This window comes from Podarcis vaucheri (genome assembly GCF_965113315.1).
Source record: "Podarcis vaucheri genome assembly, chromosome: 1".
In the NCBI taxonomy this organism is placed as follows: Eukaryota; Metazoa; Chordata; class Lepidosauria; order Squamata; family Lacertidae; genus Podarcis; species Podarcis vaucheri.
In genome coordinates this window covers 88,582,683-88,610,564 of record NC_138759.1, presented here as the reverse complement: position 1 = coordinate 88,610,564, position 27,882 = coordinate 88,582,683, and the positions used below count along the sequence as shown (strand labels likewise).

The following is a 27,882-nucleotide window of genomic DNA, read 5'->3' as shown; positions in this document are numbered from 1 at the left end:
TAAGTATACCAAGTTTTCTCATGTCACTTGTATATCACAAAAATAGCATAATAAATGTAGAGTAATATCTACAACATATGGTTCATTATTAGTAGTGAATGTGTAAGTTCTTGGTTCATGAATTGGTTTAAACAAAGGGGAAACAGGATAGAACAGAGTTAACAGACAACATTCAACATCACAAACCAAATGCCTAATCAGGAGACCTCTTGGTTATGCTTAGATTTAAGTATGAGTAATAGTCATTTTTAATTACTCCTTTATGTGAATGAGCACAAAGAATGCTGGTGACTTGAAGTACATCTAATAAACTGAAGGACTGTTTTGTGAACACAGCCTAACAGAGCAGTTGAAGAAATGAGAAACAGACTCTCTTGGAAAAATAAAATCCGAATTCCTCTACTGCTGGTGTGATCGTTACGGGTGTAATATTTTCATTGCCAGGTTGCCTGCCAGGCTGTGGTTACTTGTATTATAGAGGCATTGTATAAACTTCAGTTCTTTATTGAGGCTGTTCATGCTGCTGTTTTGAATTTTTGTAGGGACTAGAAATAAGAAATTGGGAACAGTAACCAACTTCAACCTTGTGCTTTGGGAAGTGGAACCAAGAGCGAATCCTGGGATCCCTCTCTCACCACTTCTGTTTGTGCAGTGTGCTATTAACTGCCTTCAGAAAAGTAATGTACACATGTGGCTCTGGTCATATCGGAGTTTATGGCATTTCAGACACCCAATGGCTTGGTGGTAGTAGATATTAGTTTACCTATACAAGGCCAGAATCATTTTTAGCATAATATGTTGTTGTCTGATGGATGTAAAGAGAAAGTGAGACATCTCTATATCTATTGCAATGCCTCAGTACAAAATATCATTGACTTCCACTGAAAGGAAGTACTTGGTAACCATGAGGATGGCGGAACACAAACATGCCACAGTATGTTCTATGCACTGTCAGAATGATCACAATGGACAAAAGGGTTATCTTCCATTCCTCCCACCATTTCGATTTATGGTTATTTGTAGCACAAATAATCAAATTGGTACATATGGGGTCCAATTTAACAAGATTTATATCCTGCTTTTTCAACAAAAACCTCTAAGCAGATTACATAAAACAATATAAAATATAAAAGTACTGATAAAAGCAATCTTTAAAAGAAAACAGACATAACATCTAGCACAATACAGATAAAAACAGCAGTTTTAACATAAATGTCCAAAATAAAGTTACATGTCTGGATAGGCTTGCTTGCCTAAAAAACAAGAAATACTCTATTACAGGTGTAGGAAAAAATAACATCGTGATGTGCCAGGATCTATCCTCTTGACACGCTCGATCAAAGGACTAATTCGTATAGATGTGTTCATCCCTTGATTACCAATGTGACTGACGCAAAGCTTTGAAACGGAGTCAGTTCACTTATTCGCGGCCAGTATATCAACGATGAGAAATCGAGTGTCGCATATATACCTATGCGCAACCAGTACTTCTATTTTCCGTCAAACTTCCATCTCTCCGGTTCTGTTTGAGGGGTTGCTGGGTTGCAGCAGGCGGATCCCAACCCTGCAAAGAAAAAAGCCAAGTCCCGCTTCCTTCGCCGCCAGAGACGTCCATCTCGGCTGCTTGCGACCTGAGTTGGCAGGACCGGACGGAGGGATGATGAAGGCGCCACACGCGCGGTGACTCATCCTAAAAGCAACCCTTTCGCCCTCCCTCGCGCTCGGCTTATTAGAAGCGGAGGCCGCAGAAAAGCCCGCCTCCTTCCCTCCCTCTCTTCTCTCCTCTCCCGCCCCAGGAAGAGGAAGGCTGCGCGGAGCCCTTTCTTCTTCCTTTTGCAGTGCTATCCGCGGAGGAGGCGTCTTGCTCTCTGGGCAGTTCCCACCCGGGCACCTGCCTACCTATCAACGGGGGCAGCAGCAAGGAGATCGACCTCGCTTGACGCCCCTTTTCACGCGCGGCGGGATGGATCTGAACGGGCTCCTGTTGGACGAGGAGGGCGCTTTCTCCCTGAGCGGCTTCCAGGAGTTCACGGTGAGCTGCTGTCACCAGACTGAACGGCACTCCCCCCCCCTCCCCGCACACGCCGGCCTTCGCCAGCTGATTGGAACCCCCCTCCCCTCCCGCCAGCGAGGTGTCTGTCATTCTCTTTCGGCGGGTGCGAAGGACTTCTGTATTTTGCTCTTTGGGTGGCCACGCCCACCGGGTGCCATTCTGTGGCAATTCCTTCCCTTCCTTGCCTTGAGCTTCAAGGCACCATAATTGGGCTTTGCTGCACCTCTGTAAGCGCGGGCTGTCATCCCAGTTTACTCCCAGGCTCGGTGGGAACTTGGGATTTATTACTTCAGTGTAGATATGGCATATGCGTAGGCAATCTTAAGCAGTCCGTCTTTTCCTGGCTTTCAGCACATTGTTTACCTCCAGATGTTGTTGGGACTGCAACTCCCATCAGCTTCAGCCAGTATGCTAATATTCAGAAATTGTGGTAGTTGTAGTCCCAACAGCAGCTGGAGGGCCACAGATTCCCCATCCCTTGCTACTTAGTGGTGCAATCTATGTTTGCTAATGACAGAAGTATGGGAACTATAGAATCTGTCCAGACTGATCACCTAGAAGGGTGCATATTGGTACTGTATGCCAAAGGGGCCATACTGATATTGTAAATGGCAACATGCTAATTCTTTATTTGCTCAACTTTATCTAATCTTTCTTCAAAGTATGCTTGGGCCGGGCTTCCCTGGCAGTGTTAGATGCAGACTTGCTTAACTTGGTTAAAAGGGTGAAGGAAAATCCATTCTGATTGTTACTGTACTTCAAAACTTAAGGTTTTTGCAGCACCCAAGTTCTGTAAAAGGCACTTCAGGGCCTGTGGTTTCCTCCCTCTATTTACTCTGGAGTTGCAGGTTTGGGGATGAATGAGAAATCAAGGGGTAATAAAAGTGTGTTTGGAAATCCTGAAAACAGAACCAGGAGACAAAAGGAAGAATGTCATTAAGGAGGGCTATAAAGAAAAGGCATGAGACAACAGCACAAAAAAGAACTGCTGAAGAATGTTAGAAATAGTACTTTTGTGTGTGGCTGCATAGGGTTTGGTGTTTTCAGGCAATACGTGGGCCTTTTGATTGGTTGCGGACATAAAATATAAAGGAAAGCAAGTTGATAGGTTTTATCACCAAACTTACATTTGGCTGGGGAACACTGATAAAAGGGGAGAAGGAAAGGAAAAGAGCAGGCACTCATTCAGTCCTGCAACCTTAATGGGATTCTCTTTTCCCCTTACTGTGCTCTGCTTCCACATAACCAGTACTTTTTTCCGGGGGGGGTGGGTTTCCATTTACTGTATTTATTTCCCCTGATTTGAACTATAAAGTTGTGGTTTTCTTGAGTCAAAAAGAAAGTACCCCTAAACTTTTATTTAGAAAAGAAGCACTGCACATAACAATTGGTATTGGTTGATGCAAATCTTCCACAATAACGGGTAAGAACAAAAATTTCCAGAGCTGAGAGATGCTATTCAAGCACAGACCTGGGAGCATAGAAGTCTGGAGGGAGCAGACTGTTGCAGGAATAAAAGAGGATGTGTGGTAGTCCAGAAAAACCTTTGCTGTCTTCTTCCTTCTTGTTGTTTTCTCCCATGTACATGATCTACGGCCTCAGAGTCTGGGGATACTTCTCTCCAGAGCATCCAAACTTGTATTGTCCACCCTGAGGTGTGTTTCCAAGCCTCCTTTTTAATAATAATTTAAAAAAATCCCTTTCCACATTAAGCAGGCCTGTAATTCTTCTGAGCATGTGGACCATGCCACTTTAGTGTGGCCCTTTTAACAAAGGTACAGCTGGTGCTTCCCCAGTAAGTCCCAACCATATTGCTGAGTTTCTGACTCCGTAAAGTGTGTGTTCTTTTTGACATAAAGATGTAAATGTCACTCGGTACTATACAGTTTGGCCACAACTTTAAGGAAAAGCATTCAAATAATTTCAGAAGTGCTTTTATTTAAAACAAAATATAAGGGAAGATTGAGGGGGCTAGGCAATTTTAACTGGGAAAACTGGGGTTTTCAGCTTCTTGCTATTTAAGCAGGATAGGGTGGTATGAAGGTTGGACATTTAACTTTGGTAAGGGTCTTTTTCTTCTGTTTTTGGAATGAGTTTGGCTAGCCTATAACTTGAATAAATAAACAAATACTGTATTGAAGGGTAACTGTTGAGCATAGTTGTTGAGGATAAAGCAATCTGGGGGTAACAGTGCAGATTTGTAGGAATATAAAGAGAGGGGGGCATCTGGTAGAATAAATAGGATGGGGTTTTTGGAATCTCCTTTCCTGGAGATTTTAAACTGGTTCTTACGGTATGCCTTTTTGCTGTAGCTCAGTGGTTAGCGTGTATGGCTAGGTTGCCCTGCCTAAAATGGAAGCTTGTTGGTAGATATTTATAATTACAGTGTTTTCTCCTACAGATGCTAATTATACCCTTATGCATTGAATTATGAGACTGAGGTGTTGTGTGTCACTTGGGTCGGGGAGAAAGGTGAAGGTTCACAGCACCACACTCTCATTTGCCAGTTTTCTCTCAGTTTCTTCCCAGGCACCAGCAGCTGAGTGATCGGGTACGCAAGCGACTTTACTATGGCTGGGATAAAGAAAGTGCCCTTGATAACCTCTCAAGCCCAGTTGCCGGTGAGTTTGGCTTTCAAAGGGGTCTTAAAGGGAGGGGATAAGGGTGAAAATCTCCCTTACTTTCTACTCCACACCACCACCTCCTTACCATCCTCGGTACAAACGACATTCAATTGAATTGGATACAAGCTGGGGGAAATACTTAAGAATTTGACTGTATAGTTTTCCTATCTGCGCTTTTTGGCATTTTGATTGATTGTGGTAGAAGTTTTTCGGAGCTGAGATCTCTCTTCTCCCCTTGCTTCCCTCTTTTTCTCTTTCACATAATCTGGAACAGCACTGCTCACTTTCCCACCACCAAGTTTGGTTGCTATAATGTGTTCTTCTGCCATAATTCTGCTTGGCTCTAATATGGTTAATTACTTCATTTCCTGCTTTGTTCATTTGTCTGCATTGTTGTCCAATTAAACACTCCAGATCATTGAAGTGGTGGAATGTTGAGTCATGTGCCAGAGAACTGCTGTGTGAGACAGAACAAATATGTGTGAATACTTCATAGCTAGGAACAAGCCCTTTATTTAAAGGTGCCCTGAATCGCGGGGAGTGGTGGCCAGCATGGACAATGATCAGGGATAGTGAAACTTGTAGTCCAGCAACAATTGAAGAAAACAGGTTGCCATAGGCCTCTGGTTCCTAAACACCTCTATAATTGCTGCAGGCCTCTTGTACTTTTTAAAATATCCCATCCTCCATTTGATGAACGTTCACTTATACTCTGTTCTTCTAGTAAGATATCCAGAGTGGTATGATTTCTTCCCATTTTATGGGAAGAATGATTTCTTCCCATTTTAATCTCTAGTATGAGCTACCATAGGGGACGCGGGTGGCGCTGTGGGCTAAAGCCTCAACGCCTAGGGCTTGCCGATCGAAAGGTCGGCGGTTCGAATCCCCGCGGCGGGGTGCGCTCCCGCTGCTCGGTCCCAGCGCCTGCCCACCTAGCAGTTCGAAAGCACCCCCGGGGGCAAGTAGATAAATAGGTACCGCTTACCAGCGGGAAGGTAAACGGCGTTCCGTGTGCGGCTCTGGCTCGCCAGAGCAGCGATGTCACGCTGGCCACGTGACCCGGAAGTGTCCCCGGACAGCGCTGGCCCCCGGCCAATAGATGTGAGATGGGCGCACAAACCCCACAGTCTGTCAAGACTGGCCCGTTCGGGCAGGGGTACCTTTACCTTTACCTTTATGAGCTACCATACTAGAGTGCCAGTGTGGTGTAGTGGTTAAGAGCGGTAGTCTCGTAATCTGGGGAACCGGGTTCGTGTCTCCTTCACATGCAGCTGCTGAGTGATCTTGGGCCAGTCACACTTCTTTGAAGTCTCTCAGCCCCACTCACCTCACAGAGTGTTTGTTGTGGGGGAGGAAGGGAAAGGAGAACGTTAGCCGCTTTGAGACTCCTTAAAAGAAGTGAAAGGCGGGATATCAAATCCAAACTCTTCATCCAAACTCTTCTTCTACCAGAGGTTTTCCCCCCGCCCTCAAGCTATCTTGCAACTGTGGCTTGCAATTTTATTATTTGTTTGTGTATGTATGGGTAGGATGGGAATAATGGATACTAATATACAGCAGGAACTTCTGAGTGACTGACTCAGTAGATTCCTTGTGGTTGCTAAGAGACAAGTATTTCAGAGGCGGAAGTCTAAAGTTGGCCTTGAATTGCTGGAATGAATGCATATATGGTTGATCTTGTCAAGTTGCAAGAAAAGACACATGGGCCATAAACAATGCTATCAGGGACAAATAACATCAAGGACAAATAAGACAACTGTATACTTATACAGTTCCAGATAGGTGTGTTCAGATCTGGGAGAAACCAGGGCAAGGTGTCTAGTCTTTCTATCCAGCTGTCATATTCTTGTTGACATAACCTTGCTTTAAAAATTTTTCCAAATGGATGTTGCATCTTTGGAGATGAAATTGAACCCCTCCCCGTAAGACTCCAATTCCCCCCCCCCAATGTTTTCCATTTGCAAGCACCTTTCTTTGCCAGGTTGGCTACAAAGGGAAGCAGGTATTGTCTGCTGAAAAAGAGATGGTGCTAAACTATAGAGTGTGACAATGACTTGGGGACAAGGGGTTCTGTGCACTGAGTTGAACCCTGCTGTTTTCTCCTTCCTAGATATTGCTGTTGAATTGCTCCAGAAGGCTGCTCCCAGCCCGATTCGCAGGCTCCAGAAAAAATATGTATCACATGTCTCCCGGTACGGCTCAGAAATGATTTTCTGTTTCTTTGTTGCCCATACAGAGTTGTTTCCTGTTCTGTGGACTGGGGGGTGTTTTTTAAACAATGTTTAAATTTGTGCAATTTGATCCCTGCTGCTTTGAGGATCATTCTCATAAAAGGCAGCATATGCATTATTGAAATATAAAGTTATATAAACATAATAATAACTTTGTACAAAATCAGCTTTTCTATTAAAAAAACAGTTGGGAGGGGTGGAGGGAAGCCTTATGTTAGGAAACGCCCTCCCTTTATGGGAACAGCAATAGGTGGGAAGAAGTTTGAGGCTGTTGCCTAGAGTGGTTGCGGAGAAGTTTTTGATGAAGTACTAATTTCTTCACGAAAGAAATTGAATTCTAACTGAGGACAATTAGAAAGCAGCCTGTGGCCTCTTCAGTGGGAGCTCATAGAAAAATGAGCGGGGGTGGATATAAGCCTAAGAGGTTTTTCCCTGGTTGCAGAGAGGATCTGTGTCCTTGCAAAGCCCTTGCAAAGGCAAACATGAATTTTCTATGCCTGCAGCACCTTGATGGCACTTAGTTGATCCATTCTCATTAATACTTCCAAGCCTCCTTCGCTGTGTTTCATCTTTTGTGAATCTGTATGGAGTTTGACTGCATATAAAGATGTTGGGATTGTGCAGTATCTAACTTGCAGTACATATGACACATGGATGTTTAAGCATGGTTTGTTTGTACAATTAGAGTGGCCCCAAGAATGGGCAGAGTCCTGATTTCTTTAAGGTGAGATTTTCAAGCTCCAAAGGTTTCTGGGGTATAGGTGATCTGCTTTACAGATGAACTTATGATGGAGTGCTTGAGCGGTTGTCTCTTTTAACCTTTCATCCTAGGGAGGCTTGCATCTCCCCCTGCTCCCTGATGTTGGCCCTGGTTTACATTGAGAGGCTTCGGCATCGCAATCCTGAATATCTACAGCAGATCTCCTCCTCTGACCTCTTCTTGATCTCTATGGTGGGTGCCTGGGTTGGTTTAGAGCAGGGAAAGCAATGGTTAAGTAGTAAGAGATTGTTTGGCCCAAAGATCTCTGCCACAAGGAGCATACACTGTTAATGCTGGGAAAAGGGTTCCTATCTTTCCTGGCAATGCAGCTGCCATATCCATTTTGAACCTCCAGCACTTCAGAACATTTGCCTGTCTGCCGTTCCTTACAATTCAACTACAGGAGCCTGTGGATCCCCATCTTGAAGGCGCTGTGATGTAGTTGCTAAGAATGCTGCTCATGAAATACTATTTGAATTTTTTGCCATGGCCCTGAACTTATTGGGTGGCTTTTAAGCAAGCTGCTAATCTCTGAGGTGCTGGTTCCCATTTGATATTATCATGATCTGAATGGTTTATAAGGATCCATGAGGAATTTTATACAAAGTGCTTTGAATAAGCTGGTCCTGTGTAAATGGAAACTGTTGTCTTCTCTTTCCCCTGGGCCATAAACTTCAATGTAACTTCCCTGATCCTCCGTAACTTGACTTCTGTCTTTTTCTTTTTGATTACAAGTCAGAGGTTTTCCTGCCATAGGCCCCCTCCCACCAAACCAGATATTTGCCTTTTTTGAATGGCTGGCTCCTTGTCTGTCTAACCTGTTAAAAACTGAGGGTGTTGAACTCTTCACACTGGCTATGGTCTGTACAGATCCCTCTCTCCTTATTACCTGGGAATCTTGGTAAGTTGAGGGTGGGGTTTTCCTCCATCCTTAAATGGGGCAACTGATTCCAGTAGGAAAGCAGGGGTATCTGTCCCACCTCCATTGAAACTTCACCTTGTGCCACTCTCTTAGCGTCTCTCCTGTTGCTTTCAGATGGTTGCCAGCAAATACTTATATGATGAAGGAGAAGAGGAGGAGGTCTTCAATGATGAATGGGGTGCCGCAGGCAAAGTAGACGTACAGACCATGAACACACTGGAGATGAATTTCCTCAGTGCCATTGTAAGTCTGCTACATCTACCATGTCAGGAAGGGAGGGCTGCTGGGGAATTTTCAGCTGAAGTTCAGCAGAATGTAGACCAGTCACTGTGTTCAGAAGGGTGTGAGAGCATGTTGGTTATAATTAATATACTGCTTTTCTTCGCAGCCTACAGTATGGTTCACAACAATAAATTCATTAAACAATTAATTCATAAAACTCTTTAAAATGTCCAAAAAATCTCTAAATTTACTAGTACAATCAATAAGAGAGAGCAGTGATGAAACAATCAGTACAGTACTATTTAAAAATGCAGTTACACCAGATCAAAACCATCCACTAAAACAATTTGTGTAGAAAATTCTGGTTTTAACCTGGTGCCTGAATATTTCTGTCACTTGACTGGGGTGAGCATTGAGTATTGTCACTGTTGTAGAAATGTTGCCAAACTGGGGCAGGGGGCCTGAGTGAAAAAATATTCATAGGGGTGAACTTACCCCAACAACTTCTCTTGGGAAGCTTGGGAAGCTTCTTCTATTAGATATGGATAGCGTGGTGATAATGGCTTCTCTGACCCTTCCCACTCCTAATCTTCTTGTAGAGGGATCTGCCTTCCCAATAGGGTAACTGCGTATTCCATGCATCATTCAAGTAAGATTTGTTACCTTGAAAGTGAGTGCATAGGAAGAGAATTCTAGCTCCCTGGTTTAAGAATTCCTGTTACTTTCTATAGGATTGGAGCCTCTATACAGATCCCAAGGAGCTTTTTGAAATGCTCAGCTGGCTGGAGGGATGGTAAGTACTTTTGCTTTTTCAGGATGGCATTGTCCTTCTGCAGCTGGCATAGAAGGAGTCTTTTGGGTTCTCTGTTCTTTCTGGGTATATGCAGTTGCTGCTGTCCATTAGGAATAGGCTGAACATGGCCTCAGAGTACCTTTCCACATGCCTCTCAAATACCTGGATTGGCTTCATTAATGTTAACAATGTTCCCCAGGGCAGGAATGGTCCCATAATCCCTGATCACTGGCAGGGGCTCATGGTAGCTTGGAATTGAGCAGCTTCTGGAATGCAACACATTTAGCTACCCCTGCTGCAGTGCTATCCAACATATCATCCTGCTTGCTGTCTTCTTTATGTGGCTTTGCAGCATAGGGAATAGCAGTAATGGGCATCTGTGTGAGTTCTTAAACGCTTCCTGTTCATGGTGCAGAATGCTGCCAGGATACAGTGGTGCCTCGCAAGACGAAAAGAATCCGTTCTGTGATTCTCTTCGTCTAGCGGTTTTTTTTGTCTTGCGAAGCAAGCCCATTGAAGGATTAGCGGATTAGCGCTATTAGCGGCTTTTAGAGGCTTTTAGCGGCTTATCTGCTGATCGGATCAGCTGATAAGCGGCTTAGCGCTTTTAGTGGCTTTTAGCGGCTTATCTGCTGATCGGATCAGCTGATAAGCGGCTTAGCGCTATTAGCGGCTTTTAGCTGCTTTTAGCGGCTTATCTGCTGATCGGATCAGCTGATAAGCGGCTTAGCGGCTTAGAAAAAGGGGGGAGGGGAAAAAAAAGCAGGAACTCGCAAGAAATTGTCGTCTTGCGAAGCAAGCCCATAGGAGATTCGTTTTGCGAAGCACCTCCAAAATGGAAAACTCTTTCGTCTAGCAAGTTTTCCGTCTTGCATTCGTCTTGCGGGGCACCACTGTATAAGGTCTTGAGACATGAACTTTATTTCCTTATTTCCTTTCCTGCAGTGTGGCTGAGAGGCAGGGCATCTGGCGTGGCTGGTTCACTTACACTGACCTGTGTGTCTTAATGGAGCAAACACTGTGGCAGCAGGCACTGGGGCATTTCTACCAGCAGGTGGCAAAGGTAAGGCAGGGCAAGCTAGGCCCAGCTTACTGAATGGGATGGGGGTTGGGGAACAGAGAGCAGCTATCCTATGTGGGTGCAGTGATGCTGGAAATGAATAGACTCTCGATGCCAAGGCATGGGGTTTGTGCATGTGTATGTGAGAGAGAGGACAGACAGAGACTTACTAGATAGGACCGGATATGCCTCTGCAGTGTTATACTGTTGGCTGATAATTAATAAATAACAAATTTACCCTTTTCTAGGCTGCTTTTCAATATAGGCCCTTTAAGTAGCTCAGTCGAACAAAAAATCTGCCGGAGACATACAAAGCAGCTAAACCAACCATAGCATGGCTAAAAACAGCAGATATAAAAATCCCAAAGATAAGCAACAGAGCTAGCAGCATTTATTCATCCAGCCTAACACATCAGTGAATCAAAGTTTTTAACGTATTCATTGAATAGAAAAAGCAAACAGGTGTGCCAGTCCTCCCAGGGTTGAGATTCCACAACCCAGGGTGCCACTATTATTTTATTTTAAAAAGGCTCAGCCAATTTGGTCTCACCCAATGATGGAATCTGGATGAAAGCATTCTTCTGCTAACTTGTACCCTCCTATCCACACATGTGCTAGGTAAACCAAACCTCTGCCTTTGAAAAGGGCAGTGTTCAGGGCAGTGTTCTTACCAGTGTATATCTGGTTGCTGCTGTGGGAAAGTGGGATACTGGGCTGGGTGGGCCTTTGAATGGCTCTCACAGGAATCTCCTTGAGTTCATCTATACGTGATCTCAGGTGGATTCTTCCAGGTGGGGCAGAAGGCATGCTGCATACTGACATTTGTCATCTCTTTTCACAGCTGGCTTGCATTCTAGGTGTGATGTACCTGACAGGTGTTGCTGCTGTCCTTGCTTCTACTGCAGTGGTTCATCACACTATACATGTGAAAAGGGCCAGTCCTACTGAGTTTGCCAGCACCAGGGATGCTCTAGCTGCATACCTGCCTCTCCCCTCTTCAGCCCAGCATCTGGATCATGGCTTAGTGCTACCTAACAGCTCTCCGTGCACAGGAGCAGAGAACAGAACCATTCAAGGAGAGAAGCAGCAACAGCGGCAGCAGCAGCCAGGAAGCAATGGTGTAATGGCTACAGCACTCTACCTGTGGGGCAGCGTCCTTAATGTGTTACCTTATCCGCCACCAGCCCTCACCAGTCCCTTGCGTTGTCCACACTGCAGTCAGTCCACCACCTGCGTGGCAGCCAACCTCACAGTTTGCACCCACCCTGCTCCACAGTTGCCCCCCTTTGGACTTTCTGCCCACTGCACCAGCTGCTCATGCTGGGGTTGGCCTCTTCCTGTGTCCTCTAACTGCAAAGACTGGCCTGAACCTCTGGCATTGAAGCAGTGCCCCTCACAGGCTGCCTTGGAGCTTGGGAGGATCAAGGCTTTCATGTTCCCTAGCTAGGGCTGCAGGGGAGGGGATGTAGTTTGGGCTTGGGGCTGGGGTGGGGGCACCTTGATGGGAAATGCTTTGGGTGTCTGGAAAGTGTAGGGCACAAGGCAGGAAAGAGTGGGGAAGGAGGTACCTATCAGTCTGTGCCCCACTGGATGTCAACTTCCCTTTCTGACTGCAGGACCCTCCAAAATGGTCACTTTGCCTAGGGGCCACAATGAGTCTTCTGGAATGATGCATCCCATCTTAGCTGTGTAAGGCTGGGTAGGATGAAGGACTGAATCAGCGAGGCCTGGGCCTGTTGGAGCCAGTCTTCTGCTACAGCTGAGCCATTTACCTGCCTGAAAGGCCTGACTCGATTTTTGTCTGGCTATATTGAGTAAAACTTGGGGTGAATTCACGCACCTTGGGAGAGCTAGTATAGGGCACCATGAATGGCCCTCTAGCTTGGCTCTTATTGTGTGGGAATTTGCCAGGGGCACTTGGAAGTAATCATCTGTGGTGACTCCCTATCATGGTGAAAAATACCAGCAATTCTACACATTCAGGCCACCAAGTGATTGCCACACAATTAACATTACTTTGGCCTGTGCCTGCCTGCCTGCCTTGCTTTCCTTTATGAAGACAGTGTCCTTCGCTTTCTAAGAGCCATGCAGGTCTAGCCTGGAGTTTTCTTAGCCATAAGTCTGAGAAGAAAAGGGCACCGATTTGCAGGGGGAGGCTCATGATCCATCAGGTCAGGTCGGTGTTTTGGGATCTCTGCTTGTGAGTGCTTGACTGCCCCCTCCATTTCTTGGGCTGGGAGCGGGTGGAGGGATGGCGACCACTTCTTACGCCCTGTTCCTACCAGCACATTTTTGCTGTAGTTTTTTCACTCTTTCTTGTAGATGGGATCTCTTCTAATAAATATAGCTGTTGATGTGCAACTGTCTTGCCTTTTCTTTTTTGTACTAAACCCCAAGCCAAGTTTTACGGTGCCAGTTTTACGGTGTATGAAATGTTTGGGGAAAGAGATGAAGTGCTCTTGCGGTTGAGCCAGGACTGCAAATAGGAGCTGGGTGGGTAGCTGTGACCTAATCCCTCAGCCTAACCCACCTCACGATTATTCTCAGGATAAAATGATAGAGGTGCATGGGGAGAACCTTGTATGTCACTCTGAGCTCTTTGAAAAAAACCCCCAATATTAAAATGTAACAATAATACAAAGAGAACTGAAGCCTTCTTGGAGTGGGAGTGTTGGAGCCACTTCAAACATTACAGTGTTAGGTGTATGCCTAAAATGCTCCCATTGTCCATCTAAAAATGTAAAGTGTGAGCAAGAAATGCATGTGCTGTGTATTATGAGGTACACTCGGGCAGGGGGCTCCGTAGCTTGTGTGTGTATACACAAACACACATAGTAGCAGTCCTGGCATTTGCAGCTGTCCAAAATGGCTTTTGAACTGTAAGAGGAATGGGGCACCGATTCTTGCCACCAGCATTGAGAGAAGAGTAATTGTGCTAAAAAGGCCATACAATTCCTTTAAATTTATATTCTAACTTTCATCTGTTGTGGAACCCAGTAGAGTGTACTTGCAGTTCCCAGATGGTCATTCATCCATACACTGACCAGACATACTTGGTTTCAGCAAAGTAATCTTTTGTTTTTCTTTTAGGATTTTATTAAGTAAACAAGTTGAAATGCTGACAAAACATACCTGCAAGGTGGTGGTAATCAGTGCCTTCACATGATGCCTCAAGAATGTCCCCAGGCCAGCTTTAAACTGACTAGTCTAAGCTCTTTCCCACCCAGATAGTTCTTTCTCTTAATTGTTTTAAGTATGGTCTCTGTGAGAAATAATAACATGTAATAGGTCCCCTTTTTTTGGCGCGGGTGGCTCTGTGGGTAAAATCTCAGTGCCTAGGACTTGCCGATCGTATGGTCGGCGGTTCGAATCCCCGTGGCGGGGTGAGCTCCCGTCTTTCAGTCCCAGCTCCTGCCCACCTAGCAGTTCGAAAGCACCCCTAAAGTGCAAGTAGATAAATAGGTACTGCTTTATAGCGGGAAGGTAAACGGCGTTTCCGTGTGCTGCGCTGGTGCTGGCTCACCAGAGCAGCTTCGTCACGCTGGCCACGTGACCCGGAAGTGTCTCCGGACAGCGCTGGCTCCCGGCCTCTTAAGTGAGATAAGCGTACAACCCTAGAGTCGGACACGACTGGCAGGGGTACCTTTACCTTTTAATAGGTCCCTTTTATGCAAATAAGCAAGTGCCTAGGCATGTCCCATGTATATGCACACTGCCCCTTGGTTATAGATGGCCAACCACAGCACTATCCCTTGCTGATACTGTCCAATAGGTCAGGCGTGGTCCACATAAAACCAGCTTGCTGTAGTTTAACCCCTGCTCAGTCATGCCTTTTACCTCTCAGCACTAGTGGTGAGTTACTGGGCAAGCCAAGTTAATAGCTAACAGGCTGAGCAACTGTGGCCTGGAAGGGCCAAAGGTGGAAGTTCAGATGCATATGGCCAGTGAAGGGTGTAAATAAAAGAAGGGGAGGAACTGGAGATATACTCAGTTGCTAGGTCACTTTCCAGCACAAAGGAAAAAGACAGACATCATGAACAAAGTCAACAGGGCTTCTAAAAGCATCCTTCCCCATGCTCGTAAAGGGCCAAAATTTCCTCCCTGGCCCCTGATCTGCTTGTTGGCCTTGCAGGTGAGTAGGGTTGCTTGGAGTGGGCGGGTGTAGCACAACACCCAAGAGGAAACATATTCCGCGAAAAGGGTGTCACAAGGCTCTGTGTTGTGTTTGCTGCAATGCAGACAAACATTGCAACTCTGGAGAATCGCAAAAAGTGAGGAGCATCTTGTGAAAAAAAGAGCAGTGATGAACCAGTGGTCATCTCTGATGCAATATATGCAGGAATGTGATTCCAGGGTTTGGGATGTTTTTCATTAAATCCTGACCTGCAGATACTAGGTAAAAGTTTGGAACTGCCGATGAGGCAGAAATTGGTGTTAGCGACTGTACTTTGATGTGGGTCTCATTAAAGAAAGTAGCAATGTATGAGAGGCAGCAGAGCCAGCATCTGAAGCTTGGGGAGTGACTGAGACACACTATCGGGCTTAAGTGTGTTGTGCCATCTTCTAGGGAAGGGTGAAGGTGCTCACAAGACTATGGCTCAGACCAACTTGTTGTTCCTTCCTAGCATCTCCTGGTCCAGGTATCCTTTCTCTGCATCTTTCACTTTTTCTTCATCGCCACCCTCCCCGCCAAGATGCTGAATGGTACTCCATGTTGGAATGAACTTCTAGCATGCAACCTTTTTGCCTGTGGCATAGCCACAGCCTTTCAGTGTGGATTGGGAACCAGGTAAGCTGGCTCTAGGCAACCCTTGACCCATTGGAATCCCACAGCCTTGCTGCCTTCTTGGTTGGGGAGTTGGGTGTGGCCTTCTATTACTAGAAGTCTAAGCAGGGACTAGTATTATGGAAAATGTCTAGTTCTACACAACTTCTAGTTAGCAGCTCCTTCCCTTAGGCTTTGTCCATTCCTTTTGGCAGGATCTCCCCTTTGTTTTCCCTGCAGGTTGCCGCTGGTTCAGGCTCCATCTTTTGAGTTCCTTATCCCAGCCATGATACAGACCCAACATGTGGCTCCCATTCTCCAGTCAAATGGAAATAGTGAGTTATAGGCAAAAGCACCCAGTCCTCTTCCAAATACTCAGCCACCAGCACAGGACACTGCAATCGCAGGGCAAGGATGGCAAGGTCTCCAAATGCCATCTCTTTTGAGTTTTGGATCCAGCAAGAATGGTAACCAGCCATGGGTGGCTGCTGTTTTGTTGCGCAGTGAATACTCACGTCTTAGTCCTGAATCCTATGTTCCAAAAATAAGCACAACCATCTCTTGTTCGACTGGGCAGACTTAGGTGTGTAATTTGCCTTTCTGGATCAGAACAATTGCTGTCAAGTCCAGCCTTCTGCCCTACAGTAGTTGATCATATGCTTCTTGAAAAGCTCACAAGCTGTCCTCTGCTGCTTTTTTGCCACTAGCTTTTGACAATTAAAGGTTTACTGCCTCAGATTTTAGAGATTTAATTTCACTGTCATGGCTAGCGATCATTGACAAGTCCATGCTTCCACAGATTTAGAAGCCTCTCCCCATGTCAGTGTGGCCACCACCACATCATTTAGCCATGAACCTCATATATTACATGAAGTACTTCCTTTTGTCTGTTGGTGACCAATATTGTGTGAAAGAAATTTCTCTACACATCCTCTCCAGGTCTTTTACAATTCTTTGCCATGTTCTCCCTCAGTTGTCTGTCTTTCTAAATGGGAAAAACACCTTTCAGTCTCATCCCCTTGTATACAGTAGGTAGTCAAAGGGATGCAATTGTCAGTGTTTGACGCCAGGGACTGGTTTCAGCCCTTTATCCTTGTTTTCCTCCACTACATATTCCTCGAGAATCCTTGCTTATCCCTCACATCAGCATTCCATTCAGAAGCAATGACTTCTGCAGATTAGTTTTTAAAAATCTGAAATCTGCTTAACACTAACTTGAATTCTGGGATCTTCCTCTTCTCCTCATTGTGTTCTTCATTTCACTGCATTCCCAACTCATTTATCTGTCCCTGCTTCCCTTTCAGGCACTGAGGCCCCCGACATATGTGCTGGGCCAGATTGTGAAAACTCAAGAAACTGGGACCAGTTACTCCATGAGGTTGGCAGCTTTGGTTAAACCCAATACGGAGAGGCTGGCATCAGTGGTGGGGTTAGACACCAGGTCCCTTTGGGTCCCTTTCGACATAAGATACCAGCTTGGTGGGTGTGCCAAAGTCATGGCAGCACATGGCATGTTCTGTTGCCACCATGAAGGATGGAAAGTAATTCACCATATTGCTGCTGGACTCTGCTCTCAATTGCTTTGGGGTGTTTCCCAATCCCACCAGCTCTGCCTGTGCCTCTCACACCACCTTGCCTGCATGAAAAAAAATATCCCCGAGGAAGCATGTAATGGAGGCCTATAGTAACAGGGCTGGGGGACCTGTTTCAACCTGGGGGACACATGCCCTTATGGGTGGGGTGGTCACATGCTAGTGGTCAGTGAAGCCAGAGGCAAAAGTGGATAGAGGAACAAATGCAAATTTTACCTTTGTAAGGCAGCTGGTTTCTACACATTCTCACACAACCCTCTCTTGTCCATCAAGGCAAGCAAGAGGTATTGCGAGAATTTGTTTAACACCCACCCGTCCACTTTCCTCCAAGGACCTTAAGGGAGTGTACATTTTTTTTCCTCCCCCTTTTATCCCCTGTGAGGTAGGTTAGACTGTGATTGGCCCAAGGTCACCCAGTAAGCTTAATGACTGAGTGGGAATTCGAACCCTGGCGCTGGGCCTAGTCGATCACTCTAACCACTTTTCAGCTCGACAAGAACACACCAGAAAAAGGGCGAAGCAGGGCCAATGAGGGGTGTCACCTGGGGAGTGGTAGAGGGTGTGGTGTGGCAAGAGTCCCGAGCATTAGATACAGATGCTTGGAGGCCCACATCTGGCCCCCAGTCCTAAAATTCCACATCCCTGTTTTGTAACTTGACCCTGTTCTGCCTGCTTTTCCCCTTCCAGGTTTCAGGTGCAGTGCTGATTTCTGCTCTGGTGCAGGTGGCATTGGGGATGTCAGGTGCCTGTGGGTGGATTACCCATCGCTGCGGACCCATGGTTCTGGCCCCAAGCCTTTCTGTCATTGGACTTTCAGCATACAGACCTGCTGCTCTTCTCTGCTCTGAAAACTGGGGAGTCGCCCTGCTGTAAGTTCAGATTGCTGACTGCTAGCTCTCTTCAAAAGACCAGCCAGCTCCAGTAACTGTGCTTCATGCCCTCTCAAAAGGAGGTTGTGAAGGGAATGAATGAGGCATATTGGGCTGGAATTGAAATTCAGACAGTCACCAACTTTCTCACACTAAAACTGCCAGATTCAAATTCAAATCTAAGCCAAAAGTCTTAAATCCCACAAAACCTAATTCTATGATTCTATGATTCTATGAAGGGGGTGGGGGAAAGGTGGCTTTCCTATCTTCTCCTTTCACTCCCCAACCCATTCAGGAGCCATTCCCCAATGATAAAAAGTATAGGGTTTCAAAACTTGAGGTCCTCCTTATGGGATAAGGTCACATCCATTCCATAAAGCACCATAAGAATCCTGTGAAGTGCATTTTACCCTGCACAGATCTACTGCTCCCAACACCTTTAACAAACTACAGTTCCCAGGAGTCCCTGGGGGAAGCAATGTGCTTTAAATGTCTGGTGCGGATGTGACTCGATCCGTGTAGAATGTTTGAGATTCTGGAGTAATTTGTTTAATATTTGTTTCTGCTCTAACATTAGTGCTGGGATGAGAATCCCAGAAAACACTGTTTATTCCCAGAGTTTCCCCAACAATATTTATTTTATTTATTTATTACATTTATATACCACCTTTTTCTCCAAGCTACTCAAGGTGGTGTACGTGGTTATTTTCTCCTCACAAAAGCCCTGTGAGGTAGGTTAGGCTAAAAGATGGTGGCTGGTCCAAGGTCACCCAGTGACCTTCATGGCTGAATAGGGATTCTAACCCTGGGCTCCCCGGTCATAGTCCCTGTTAGCTAGGGATGATGGGAGTTGTAGTCCCACAACAGCTGGAGGGCCGAGTTTGGGGATGCCTGCATTAGGGAATGGAAATAGAACCTTGGGTAGTATTGGGGAAAGGAGTAGCTACTCAACTGAGAAACCTCTTGGAGCCGAGCTGTTCTCATGGCAGCTCTTGGGATTTACATATTCTCTGTGTTAGGACCAAGCAACCTATATTCCTAGGGCAGTGCTTTGCTGAATATCACTCATGATCTCTTTTTAGGCTTGTGTTGCTGTGCGTTTTGCTATCCCAGCACCTGGCTTCCTGCCGACTGCCCATTTGCCAGTGGAGCCAAGCAAGAGGGCTCACTATAAAATCGGGCAGCCCAGCCCTGCACTTTTTTTCGGTATGAATTAATAAACTAACGGTACAGCCAAACTTGGCTCCCTTTTCCACTTTCCTCTTCCCCTTTTATCTCCCACTCCCCAAATCTCCAATATTTCCAAAGCCCTGAGCTGAGAAATATGGCACAGCTTAATCCTGTGTCCTTTGGCATTATGCAGATAGATCCAGGTACAGCAAGAGGGGCAAGTAGGCAAATTCTCACTTTCAGTCTTGCATTCCTATAGATTCTGCTGCCCTTCTCTGGGATCTGGCTTGTCTGTGGGATGCTGAGACCTGTTCCAACCTCTTGGGATGTGTTGCATCCTTCCATACACCACTTAGCCCTCACCAATAGCACCCTGCAGTCCCCATGGCTCAAGCTGCCTTACCCAGGTAATAAATGCCTTAAGAATAATTTGCCCTTTCATTGGCTTAATGGCTGGACTTCACTTCTCGTCTTTTCTATCTCTTTGTCCTGCAGGTGCACAGGGCTGGCCAGTACTTAGTACCCGTGCCATTGGCATTGGTGCTGCTATGGGTGTTACCGCAAGCGTAAATTCTGTGGGCTGCTATCTGCTGTGCAGCAAGTCCTTATGGGATCCACCCCCACCACAGCATTTGTGCAACAGAGGGCTCTGTACTGAGGGCCTTGGCACCCTCCTGGCAGCTGTGCTGGGCAGTGTATCTGGAACTGCATCCAGCATGCCCAATGCTTGTGCCAGCAGACTGACCCAGGTAAGAGCATGGGTCGAGATCATGGATTCCTTTATGCAGGTTCAGAGTAGGCACTGAGATGTCCCATGGATCACTCTCCTCCACCAACTGGTACATGAGCTCCCATTTCAGAGATTGCCTTAAGTCTTGCCTTCCCCCATTAACATCTGAAGCTGCCTGATGCTGAGTCAGAGGCAATTGGTCCTTCTACCCCAGTATTGTTTTCTCTGGCTGGTAGTGGCAGCAGTCCTTCTAAAGGTCTTGTTGTTCAAGCCTTGTTGTTAACATATAAAACCTTGAACAACGTTATACACGTGCAATATTAATTATCTGGAGAAATTTCATTTGTACCACACACTACAGCAGAGATTTCCAAACTGTGTGTCGCAACACATTAGTATTGGCTGCTGTGTGTACGTGTGTTGTGCAAACGCTTCCTGCGCTCCTCCCGGGGCTGGAAAGGGAGTGGGCTGCCCACTGGTTTCCTAGAAAAACTGAATTACTGTGTCACAAAATGATGCATATCTAAAAAGTGTGTCACCAACATGAAAAGTTTGGAAAGCTCTGCCCTACAGAATGCGTGGTGAAGTAAGACAGGGAGACCTACAGTAAGTGGAACCTGAACCAATGATAGGAAGTGACAACTACCATATTTTCCCGTGTATAAGACTATACCCCCCCCAACTTTTTAAGTTTAAAATTGGGGGGGGGGGGGTCGTCTTATAGACAGAATGTTTAAAATACTTATTTCTTAATTCTGGGGTCAAAAAATAGGCGTCGTCTTATACATGGGGCGTCTTATAGACAGAAAAATACGGTAATTATTGTTTTGTCTCCATCTTGCTCCCTGTTGAGTTCTGCAAGAGGCACAGACTAGGGAGGGGGAGGGGGCAGATGGTGCCACCCCCTAGGCTGGTTGTAAGAAAGGAGGCGGATGAGGGTTGGCTAAGGGCAGATTGAGTTTGGTGGGGCAGTGCCCCAAGTGTCCTAATGGACCAGCCTCCACTGCAAATACAGAAGCCAACTGGGTGGACGATTGACTCTTACTTCAACCCTGGGGATAGGACAGCATCTTAGAGGACCCAGGACAGGCTGTGAGATAATAGGAGGGGGAAATGTTACCATGTGAATGTCTTCCCACAGAGACTGCAGTATGAAGAATAGTCTTTTCTCATCTATAGGTTTTCCTCCTGTTTTCTTCCATCCACTACAGTCCCCCACCCTGCCCACTAGTCATCCTGTAGAATGCAGAATGCTCTGTGGGGTTCCATGCCTGGAGAGACCTGAGGTCATGGGTTTTAAAGGTTCCAGTCTTATGCCCTGTTTCCTACATTCAGGCTCCCTCATGCCGTGCAGTGTGGATCAGTGCGTTGGCATGTGTACTGTTGGGACTGTCTCCTCGGCTCATGGGAATTCTTACCACCATCCCTCTGGCAATTCATGGTAATAAACACTTCCTTTCCTTTCCTTATATCTCTGTGCCACCTAGCCAGCCCACCCCCTCCCCGTTTGGGGCTTCTCTCACTGCTGCCTACTTTATAATGTAAATTGGAACAACCATTATCTTCCACTGCTATGTAAGGCATTGGCTACCCTAGACATAAATGAGGGTCCTATGCTCTTTCCATGGTGACGTAGTTTTAAATGAGTTTAAGTTCTCAGTTAAGGTTATCCTTGTAAATGATATTTTACAATCCTAAAGGGTGCCATTGCCAGCCAACAAATTCTATAACCTAGAGCCAGCCTTGAAAGACCTACATTGGCTCCCAGTACGTTTCAGAGCACAATTCAAAGTGTTGGTGCCTCGGCCCAGTATACCTGAAGGAGCATCTCCACCCCCATTGTTCTGCCCGTACACTGAGGTCCAGTGCTGAGGGCCTTCTGGCGGTTCCCTCACTGCGAGAAGCCAAGTTACAGGGAACCAGGCAGAGGGCCTTCTCGGTAGTGGCGCCCTCCCTGTGGAACGCCCTCCCACCAGATGTCAAAGAGAACAACAACTACCAGACTTTTAGAAGACATCTGAAGGCAGCCCTGTTTAGGGAAGCTTTTAATGTTTGATGTATCACAGTATTTTAATATTCTTTTGGAAGCCGCCCAGAGTGCACTTCCTGGCTAGGTTACCAGTTATGCATTGCCAAAAAGGACAACAATTTTCATAAGATGATGATGATGATGATGATGTTGTTGATGATGATGTGTGTGTGTGTGTACAAATTTAGAAATAATAGCTATAATTTCAATTAAAAAACCCTGCATCTTACCAGAGTAGGGGAGATACCAGGTGATGCTATTTATGGGCAAATTCAAGGCTCCTGCTCTATTCTTATGGTTACTCATATTTAAGTCCCTCTCCATTCTTTGCCCTTTCCCTTTTCCAAAGTCAGTTCAGCTACTTTGTAATGCTTCTTTCTCCCTTGTTATCCTCAGGAGGAGTGCTGTGTGTGACATACAGCATGGCTGTGGGCACCGGTGTCTCTTACTTCCAGTACACAAACATTGACTCGGGCAGGAATATCTTCATTGTGGGCTTCACTATGTTCATGGGTCTGCTGGTTCCGAAATGGCTCTTCACGGCACCAGGGTCCCTGGCCACAGCTACAGGTGCCAAGAGGGGGGCAGGGGCTGGCATGATCAGAGCTGTGGTGAGAAGAAAAGCTTGAGACTGCCTTCTGCAGGAAATTCAGAACCATAACAGGACCCTCAAGTTGTGTCCCTGTCTTGCAAAAAGCAGCTAGATCGGGGTGGGGGGGCATTTTAAAAGTTTTCACAAACATTTAAATTTCCAAAGCTATCTGGACATTTTTGCACTTTGTGGAGTGTGCCCTTTTGGTTCTTTGCATCCCCTATTTATTGATTATCTAAAACTGATTAATGAAATGATAATAATAATAATAATAATCTTATTAGTTGTACATCAATGTTACACTGCACATTATTTCATTTTAAGCCAAATATTTTTATTTTCATGATATGTAGGAAGTACTTAGAATCATAAAGAGGAAGGACTATGTAAGACTCTCCAAGTGTCCCTATTTTCCTCCTCTCATGTTGAGCTTCTCTAGTAGACTGGGGGTGAACAATATGCTCGATTACTCATTTCCTCGCAAGGTGAGCTAAGCCTGGCAGGACATCTTATTCTATTTAATCTCTTCGTGCATTAATTAGACTTAAGCATGATGGTTATCCCACACTTTCAGCATTTGGGTGGAAGCCTTATTCTAGTTACAATGAATAACTATCTGAGGTTCTGTTGGATCGACTTAGGGATGTTGAATGCAAGGTATCACATTATGGCATTTCTAAGATAACTGTGATGCTCTCTCTGCAGGTTGTGTCCCTGTAGACCTCTTCCTCCTTTCTCTGTTGATGGTTCCTGCCTTTATAACTGGATCCCTATCATTTTTCTTAGAGAACACAGTTTCCGGTAAGGAGGAAGTCACCAGTTACTTCGTTTTGATACTTTTACTGTTATCCCTCTCTCAGTGCTCAACTCCAGATGAGTGTCTGCAGTGGGTCTTTTAATTAGTTGTATGGTATTATTATAGAATAATCACTGCAGATAAGAATTGGTAGTGCCCATGTTTGCTGACATGCTGACCATAGATACCACTTAGACCTGGGAAACCTTAAGGGATGGCAGCCGTAATGGTGGGGATTCTTTAAACATGGCCTGATTTGTAGTAGCAGTTGTTACTGCGGTGACTGTAAGCATTTTGGCACAGGAACATACCAACCTAAAACATTTCAGTCTCAAAATTGTTTTCTTACAACATCCTAGTGATATATGGGGGCATTACGTTGTTTCATTCCCTCACCAGATAAAGTATGCTTATCTAAAGAGAGGAACAAGGCCTTCTTGATTGTGATGCCCCCAACTATGGAACTCTCACCCACTAGAGTTTAGATTGATTGTTTATTTATTTTCTTTTATGTTTTTATTCCTTTCATTTTTCATTAAATTTACAAATGGGAGAAAAATAATAGCCATGAATAAGAATGGTTAGATTGGGAAATATGCCGCATTTGTTCCATTAGACCTTTGATATATTTTAATTCCTTCCTGCTCACATTTTGGTATTATTGCCTTGTTTTACTGCTGTCTGGTTTGATAGTTTAAAACAATCTACTTTAAATAAATTACATAATTTTGCAGACTGTGTTGGGGAGACCCTTTTGGGGGCTGAGAGGTGGTATGTACATAATGAATAAAGAATTATGGTGGTTGGACAGAGATACTAAATGGCTGCAATCCATATTCCACAATACATAGTTCTTCTAAGTTGTCCTGTCATTGTTATTATCAAGGCACCCTGCAAGAGCGTGGGCTGCTCAACTACTCATCAGCAAGCAACCCAGAGGCCAGAGAGAATTCCCTGCAGCAATGCAGAAACGGCTCTGCACAAAGAAATCAGCTGCCTCTAGTCCTACAAAAGCATCCAACACCTTCATGGCGTAAGGGCTTTCCTTTCTGTTTCCTCTGTCCCTTGGGGGACAACAAAGTGGAGATTGTGAACACTTACCCCCTGGAAGAATTGCGGCATTCAGAAGAGCAAACCACAGATCTGCTGCTGAAACCAGAAACAGTGGTGCTGGAGTCAGAACTGGAGCTGGAGACAGTGCCAAGAGCCTAACATTCCACAAAGGAATTTGGAGAATCATAAATATGGCAGACCAACAGCTAATGAGATGACCTCTCTATGCTGATCTCTAAACAGAAACATTATTCAAGGACAGGTACTTGAAAATCCATCAGAGGAGTCTGGTTTCAGACAAATATGGAAACAAATCTGGAGACCATGCATGCTTCTACAAGTCTAAAATGGTTTCTGCAGCATCACCTTTGGGATTTCTTTTCTATACCTTTGTGACAACTTGCATTAAGACTTCCCATTTAATGTCACTGCGTGTGGGAATGAAACTATCCCATAGCATCATGCAAGAACTAGGCCTGCATTACTGTAGCATGCCCCAGGGAAGCTAGAGTAGAGGATGAACATATTTTCTGTACTTCTGCCCTTTTGTTTTTAAATGTATCACCAACTCAATTCCAAGTGAATAACTTGCTTAACACACTTTATAACCCAGGGCTACAGTTTCCTGTTGGGTACTGTATATTTCTTAGTTTAATAAAGTGGGACTCTCCTCCTTTCATAGGAGGGAGGGAGGGAGCTGTCGTGAATCCCTCAAGGAGGCTACCATTCTTTAGCTGACCATGACCCGCTTTCTGTGACAAGGAGATAAGACCTTTGGTGTCTCCCTCTTCCAGAAGCATAGAGATGCACTGCCAGGGGTGGCATGATCTGTTTTGCCACTTAATGTGAAACAGGAAGTACAGCCCCACCCTGCCACCTGTCCTGTCACCTCTGCCACCGTCGCAGAAGCAGCTCTGCAACATCATGCGCAGTTTGAAAAATCGTTGAGATATTGCTAGAAATTGGCCCCAGTGCTGGTGCTGCTTCTCCGCTGACGGCATGAGCTTAGCCAGGATTTTTGTTGAGGGAGGCAGGACTTTTTAAGGGGGGCAGAACTAACATGATTGGCCAGTTATTGTCTTACTTGATTGGGCGGGCAGCTGCCCCCTGCCCTCCCTCGGCTATGCCAATGGCTGGGGGTGGAGACAGTGGGGCAAGCGGGGCACTGCCTTGGGAGCTTCTGCTGCCTAAGATGGCAGCCTCAGCACTCCTCCTCCCCCTCAATGGCTGGGTCGGCCCTCTGCTATACATAAGCAACCTGAGGAAGTATGCATGTAAAGATTCTCACTAGTCACACCTTTAGAAAATATTACGTGCACCCCAGTTCTCTGGGCAGTGAGGGCCACCGTGTATAGTTGGGTTTTGTTTCCCTTGAATGAGGTAACTGGCAGCTCATTGGCATTTTGTGACATGTGGTTTAATCACACATATACCCAGGTTTGGTAAAGATGAAGCTGAACTCTAACAGCTGCCCCACATTAATTGAGTAGTTGGATTTCTGAGGAAATTGTCAGCATAATGAAATCCTTAGAGAGGGATCCTACCCCACTTTGCCCTTTTTTCAGTCTCAATTGGATATGAATAAAAAAAATTGCACTCCTTTCCTGTTCACAAAGTTAATTTTAGCAGCACATTCTATAACTGGGAATGGGGAATGGTGCTCAGAAGATAACCTATTTTCCCAAACCAGAAAATCATGTGGTCTACCACCAGGCTTCCTTGATCTGTGGTAAGGTAGCAAAGGCAGATAAAACACTGGCTTGGTAAGAAAACACCTTTAGCCGAAACATCAAAGGCTTGAATACTATGCCACCTGAAGTTAATAAATGCAAGCAAAGAATTAGAGGGCAGAGCAGTACTACACAACAGGCTTTCTGTGTCACAGACACAAAAGTTGAGCATTTTTTGCAAAATCTCCACCCAAAATGGTGTTTTTTTAGGTATTTATAGAAAATTGCTGAAAAAAATAACAGCTTCCGATATGGACTGCCATACGCCTGGGTTCCCCCAGACATTTCAAGCACTTTTCGAAAATTCTGCCTGGACGCCATCTTAGAAGGATGAATCCCGGCAATGTCTGGGAAATTCCGGATGTATTGGCAGCCCTATGCTCCACTGACATAACCAGGGCTTTTAGTCAGCTGGAATTCACCAGAACCCAGTTCCGGTACCTCTCAGGTGGGCACCATTGCCATTACAAGAGAACAAGGTTCATGGTGAGTTCCAACACCTCTTTTTCTAGAAAAACAGCACTGGACATAACCATCAATCTGTTGACATAGCTCCTGCTCCACTAGCAGAGAGTGGCATTTAAACTGCTTCCAAAGGCCACTCAGGTAGCATAACTGGAGTAAAGGGTTGACCCTAAGATATATGCAACACCATAGAATATAACAGGGTGGGCATATTTTGAAGAGCAAAAGAGAGGATGCTATGATAGCCGTTCAAATCAAATAAATGCAATTTGTCTCAAATTTTACCCTGGAAAAAGAGGATGTATCCTGCAAAAAGAGGACACATGGCAACCCTAACAGAGGCATCATATGAAATACCAATCTCCTACTATGTAAAGCAACCACATCAGCAACATCATTTAGAAGGGCAGTGAAAACTTAAATTTTGCTAGGTGTTTTAAGAATCACCTGTTAGTCTTATTGTTGATTTTCAGATAACGTAGTTGACTGTTGTTTTTGTTTTGCTGTATGTCATTTTGGGACCATCTTATTGAAAAGCAATCTATTGATGGGGAGCAGTGTTCAACCTGTTCTTGAGGGAGCGGTTCTCCCTCAAGGACCAAACTCATGGTTGTCACAAGAGGAGGAAGTGGACTCTAAGCCTCAACTCGCCTTTTACTAACTTAAGCTGATATTTTACCCTACCAGACAGGGATAGCCAGGCTTCAGTTGCTCATAGGTTTCACACCCCTCAAACAGCAATGTAGGCTGCAGTTCTAGCCTCACTTTTACCTGCAAGCCCTACTGAATTCAATAGGACTGAGTCAATATGTAAACTATTTTGTTTTTTTCTTTTGTATTTTTTTACAATCAAGCGTTGTGATTTTTACGAAATAAATAAATAGACAGACACAATTAAGATAGAATAAATAGTTAGACACTGTTAGGATCGCAAGGTCAGATTGTAAGCACCCTGAGGCTTTTCGTTTTCGTTTGGACACTCTTTTGAAACGCCATGTTCACTGAAAGTGGCAAATATAATAATAATCTGTCAATTGTGTTATTTATATTCACATGATAAACAGCACTGCGTTTTATATTGCCACGGATATTTGGCTTTTGAAGCTTCGCTGTTTTTACTGCGATACTTCAGGAGCGGATGTCGCGCGCGCACCCACACGAGGGAAACTTCCCCGCTTTCAACGGTCGCCGACGGATTTAACGTAAATTACATAGGTGGGAAACGGCTTCTGAGGAACAGCAGCCACAGGAGTGTTTCCGGCGCCGTCTGAATCTCCTCCCCCTTCCTCGGCGCGGCCTCAGTTTCCTTGCTGTGGGAGCCGAAGGTCACGGTAAGGCGGGAACTAAATGGAGACAGAAAATATAATAAGGTTTTTCTTCAGCCTGTTTTCCACAGCTGCCAGGTTACTTGAGGGATGAAAGACGG

At 45.3% G+C, this 27,882-nt stretch overlaps 3 protein-coding genes across 5 annotated transcripts in view; all 3 read left to right on the top strand.

The window, feature by feature from the left end:
- The first annotated feature begins 1,790 nt into the window (after positions 1-1,790).
- CNPPD1 (cyclin Pas1/PHO80 domain containing 1) lies at positions 1,791-13,026 on the top strand. The gene is made up of 8 exons (XM_082201836.1): positions 1,791-2,032; positions 4,572-4,674; positions 6,788-6,869; positions 7,740-7,860; positions 8,705-8,833; positions 9,544-9,605; positions 10,551-10,668; positions 11,507-13,026. The coding sequence occupies exons 1-8, from the start codon at positions 1,964-1,966 to the stop codon at positions 12,110-12,112; spliced, it is 1,290 nt and encodes a 429-aa protein (XP_082057962.1). The 5' UTR covers positions 1,791-1,963; the 3' UTR covers positions 12,113-13,026.
- Positions 13,027-13,065: 39 nt separating this feature from the next.
- On the top strand, positions 13,066-25,927 carry SLC23A3 (solute carrier family 23 member 3). Of its 2 annotated transcripts, XM_082201653.1 has the most exons (13): positions 13,066-13,953; positions 14,325-14,797; positions 15,291-15,454; positions 15,671-15,765; positions 16,735-16,808; positions 17,710-17,891; positions 18,974-19,097; positions 19,321-19,468; positions 19,557-19,810; positions 21,127-21,232; positions 22,217-22,390; positions 23,118-23,213; positions 24,095-25,927. In XM_082201653.1, exons 2-13 carry the CDS (start codon positions 14,699-14,701, stop codon positions 24,418-24,420), a joined length of 1,842 nt encoding a protein of 613 aa, XP_082057779.1. In that variant the 5' UTR covers positions 13,066-13,953; positions 14,325-14,698; the 3' UTR covers positions 24,421-25,927. The 2 variants fall into 2 exon arrangements, with proteins under 2 accessions (XP_082057779.1, XP_082057780.1); XM_082201654.1 differs by lacking the exons at positions 13,066-13,953; positions 15,291-15,454 and having other exon boundaries at positions 14,723-14,797.
- A 1,448-nt stretch (positions 25,928-27,375) lies between these two features.
- The window catches only part of NHEJ1 (non-homologous end joining factor 1), a 121,490-nt gene continuing 120,983 nt past the window's right edge, over positions 27,376-27,882 (top strand). For both annotated transcript variants that reach the window (XM_082201943.1, XM_082201941.1), the window contains exon 1: positions 27,376-27,787. The gene's annotated coding sequence lies outside the window, so the exon portion shown is untranslated. The remainder of the gene's footprint in view (positions 27,788-27,882) is intronic.